This window comes from Sinocyclocheilus anshuiensis, unplaced genomic scaffold (assembly GCF_001515605.1).
Source record: "Sinocyclocheilus anshuiensis isolate Anshui unplaced genomic scaffold, SAMN03320099.WGS_v1.1 scaffold1683, whole genome shotgun sequence".
Taxonomy (NCBI): domain Eukaryota; kingdom Metazoa; phylum Chordata; class Actinopteri; order Cypriniformes; family Cyprinidae; genus Sinocyclocheilus; species Sinocyclocheilus anshuiensis.
In genome coordinates, this window is record NW_015548387.1 from 61560 (window position 1) to 65255 (window position 3696).

The window sequence follows — 3696 nt, forward strand, 5'->3', positions numbered from 1 at the left end:
TTCATTGGTGTACACTTGCAGTGACGTCAAACTATGAAGACGTATGACGTGCGTCCGACTCACTCCTCCGAATCGGTTCGTTCGAACCGTTCATTTAAAAGAACCGGTTCAAATGATTCCGCATTTATTTTACATCATTAGACTACTACAGAAGCCATATGTAGGCGGCCACGTTACTGTTTATTACGTTTTTCTCGATTATATTTGTATTACTGTTGTTGTAATTTCATGTGGCTCAGTTAAACTATGATTCAGCTCATAAAAAATGGACTCGAGGACGCAGGTGCCGACTGGTTCTGTGAACCCGGTACCATCACGTCGCACGTTCATGTCGCCAGTGATGCAAGTATTGTAAGACATCGAAGGAATTCTATTTAGCTACGTTTGAAACTTAAATCGAAGTACGATGATGGACAAAATAATTTTCACATCTGTCGAGCCAAGCCTTCACAGTAGGGTAATGAAACATCAACGTACTAAGTGAGTATAGGCTACCTGGTCAATGTGGATGGGAAAAAAGGGGTTTTCCGATGCTCAGACGACATGCACTTTCACGGCATGTTGTTTAGGTCATGCAAATATGAATATTCCTGTCCACCCTGTTTAACCACCTTTTAATGATTGACGAATTTGATGAGTTTTATAATGGCACACTTTCAGTCCCCTAGTTGAGTTTGTGAAAGAGATAAAGAAGGACTGCCTGTTATACTATTTAATTGGAACAAACAACAAAAAAGCTTAGAGCTGATGTGTGTTCTGTTCTGCTATATTGGTTTTCTAGTTTGCTTTGATAAAACAAAGGTGGGTGGAGAGAGTGGAAAAGTTGGTCAGAGATCACTGCAACATTTATCAAGGAAGTTGAAATTTCTCTCTCTCTCTCTCTCTCTCTCTCTCTCTCTCCACTCACACACACACACACACACACACACACACACACACACACACGCGTTTGCTTAACCCAGACATCCAGTTGTACAGGTAAGGCAGGCTTACCTGTTGCTGTCTTAAAGCAATAGCTTTTCAGGAAGACAGGAGAGGGAGTCAAGTCGGTTTCAGTCAACAGCATAAACGCTGCTGTTATGAGAACCGAGTAGAGAGAGATAGAGAAGGAAAGCAAAATCAACTTTTCCCAGAGGAGCTCCTTTGGTCTACTCTACTTCTTTCTTCCTCCCTCAGGATGAGAGCCATATCGGCAATGGTTTTCCTGGCCTTATGTGCCCTACTGGTTATAATCTACCAGGCCGTACAGCAGGAGCTCAACATCCGCAACCTGAAAGCACGCATTATTGTTTCCGGTGAACAGTTGAAGTTGAAGGAGGATGGAATCATGGCAGCCAAGGTGAAAGTGGAAGAGATGAATAAACAGCTAAATCCTCTGATCACACAGAGGGATCAACTCAAAAAACAGAAGGACGGCATTAAGAAAGGCAATGCTGATTCTGAAAAGGAACTAGGCACCTGTAATGCTGAGAAGGTAGTGTAAATCTCAAAGCAATAGAACTGTACAGTGATTTTCTTTCCATATTCTCTCTTTTAAATCAGAGTTAATGCATTTTGATTCATCATTTCAGATAGATCACAAACTAAATTTAGTTTGATCTAATTTATTTGTACTGATTTTTTTCTCTGCCTTCACATGCAGCAGATCCTTTTTGAAAGACGTCTTTTATGCTCATCGAGGCTGCACATGTTTGATCAAGAATACATTAAATATTGTGAAATAATATCTCAATTTAAAAGAACTTTTTTTCTATTTTAATATATTTAAAAATTATTTGGCAAAGCTGAATTTTCAGCAGCCAGTACTCCAGTCTTCAGTGTCTAATATGCAGATTTGGTGCTCAAGAAACATTTAATATTATTATCAATGTTGAAAACAGTTTTGCTGGTTAATATTTTGTGGAAACTGTGACATTTTTCAGGATTCTTTGATGAATAGAACATTTTTGTTGAAACCGAAATCTTTTGTAACATTATGAATGTCTCTACTGTCACTTCTGATCAATTTAATGCGTCCTTGCTGAATAAAAGTATTAATTACTTTAAAAAAGACAAATTTGAAAAATAGTGTTCTGTGTGGCTTGTAGTATATCATTCATTTGTCAAACCACAAGACTGTTTAAAATTAACTAGTGAATGCAAAAGGTAAAATGAAGGAAAAATTGATTAAACATTCAAATAAATGTTAATCTGTGCTTCAGATATTCAGTCACCCATAGGCATAAGCAATAAACAGTGTTTTAGGATCACAAGTTTATCCAAAAGATTAAAAAGATTAGGAAATATTAAAAAGAAACACTCACTGTACCAGAAGCTAAATGAAAATTGCTATTCCAGTTTTGCAGCTTTTCATGAGTAATAAAGAACCAATAGGCAGCTTGCCAGTAGACAGATTAGGAAGTATTCCTTAAAAAAAGGGAAATATTAGTATTCCAGTATGCTAATTTGATCACATACATTAGCGTTTAAAAGTTTTGGGTCAGTACAGCTGTTTTCAACCTTGATAGTAATATGAAAAGTTACCTGAGCACCAAATCAGCATATAGAATTATTTCTGAAGGATCATGTGACACTGAAGACTGGAGTAATGGCTGCAGGAATAAATTACATGTTTAATTATGTTAAAATAGAAAAACATTATTTTAAATTGTAATAATATTTCATAATATTACTGTTTTTACTGTATTTTTGAACAAATAAATGCAGTCTTATTGAGTATAAGATATTTCTTTCAATAGCATTAAAAACAAAAAATCTTATCCACACCACAATTTTGAACAGTAGTGCAGATTTTAGGTTTCTATTTGCTCTATATATGGCTCCTAAAATACAGTACCCTTCATCTCTGATTTTTCTGAAACAATAATGTTTCAGGATTCTTTACAGTATTGTATTACATTCCTGCAGTGGACATTTGACTGCTTTTATGCAAATCAAGTGTTGTGATAGGTCTATTACAGTGTTCTCTGTTAAACTGAGCCCCATGCTGTATAACCCTTAAGCATGTCTTCCTCTGTCTGTCTCTCTCTCTGTCTCAGGGTAAATTAGAGAAGACGAGCAACGAAGCAAAAGATGCACTTCAGAAACTAAAGGGTAAATATGAGTTACTCTTATTTCTTGGGTTTGATTGGAACTAAGGTATTCTAGTGTCAGAAGGTTTGTGGATATTATTGCTCATTGTCATCATTTTTGTCTCATGATCTCCCATTGTTGTTCTGCAGAAGACCAAGAAGCTGAGAGGAAGAAATCTGAGGAGGAGATTGAGGGTCTGAAACGGCAAGTTCTGGAGAGAGATTTAAGGATCTGCAAATATGTGGATGTTTCATTGGATGAGCCAAAGTAAGAGTGGTTGATTTGAATTTATTCCTTTGAATATGATGGTTACCTAAATGAACCCTAATAGACTCTTTTCACAAACTGTGATGACATGTTTCCACAGTTATTAACATTGTAAATCTGGCAGATTTTTTTTTCTTTCATTTTTTTTTAATTAATGTACATTTATAACAGTATATTTTGTTTTTTAATTATCTTGCCATTAAATTTTTGAAAACGAAAAGTATTTTTACACAGTTGAGTTAAAGGGTTAGTTCACCCAAAAATGAAAATTAGGCTGTGTTTTACTCACCCCCGAGGCATCCTAGGTGTATATGACTTTCTTCTTTCAGACGAATCCAGTCGGAGTTATATTAAAAA

General features: G+C 35.9%; 1 protein-coding gene across 2 annotated transcripts in view; it reads left to right on the forward strand.

Moving 5' to 3' along the window:
* The first annotated feature begins 234 nt into the window (after positions 1 to 234).
* Positions 235 to 3696, forward strand: part of LOC107656710 (protein CROWDED NUCLEI 3-like) — a 6153-nt gene continuing 2691 nt past the window's right edge. Inside the window, exons 1-5 of one of the 2 annotated variants that reach the window (XM_016444651.1) lie at positions 235 to 480; positions 1177 to 1303; positions 1388 to 1474; positions 3039 to 3093; positions 3222 to 3339. In XM_016444651.1, the coding sequence (XP_016300137.1) occupies positions 407 to 480; positions 1177 to 1303; positions 1388 to 1474; positions 3039 to 3093; positions 3222 to 3339 (461 nt within the window). In that variant the 5' untranslated portion in view covers positions 235 to 406. Of the gene's footprint in view, positions 481 to 1176; positions 1475 to 3038; positions 3094 to 3221; positions 3340 to 3696 lie in introns of both variants that reach the window. The other variant, XM_016444650.1, reaches the window with a different exon arrangement.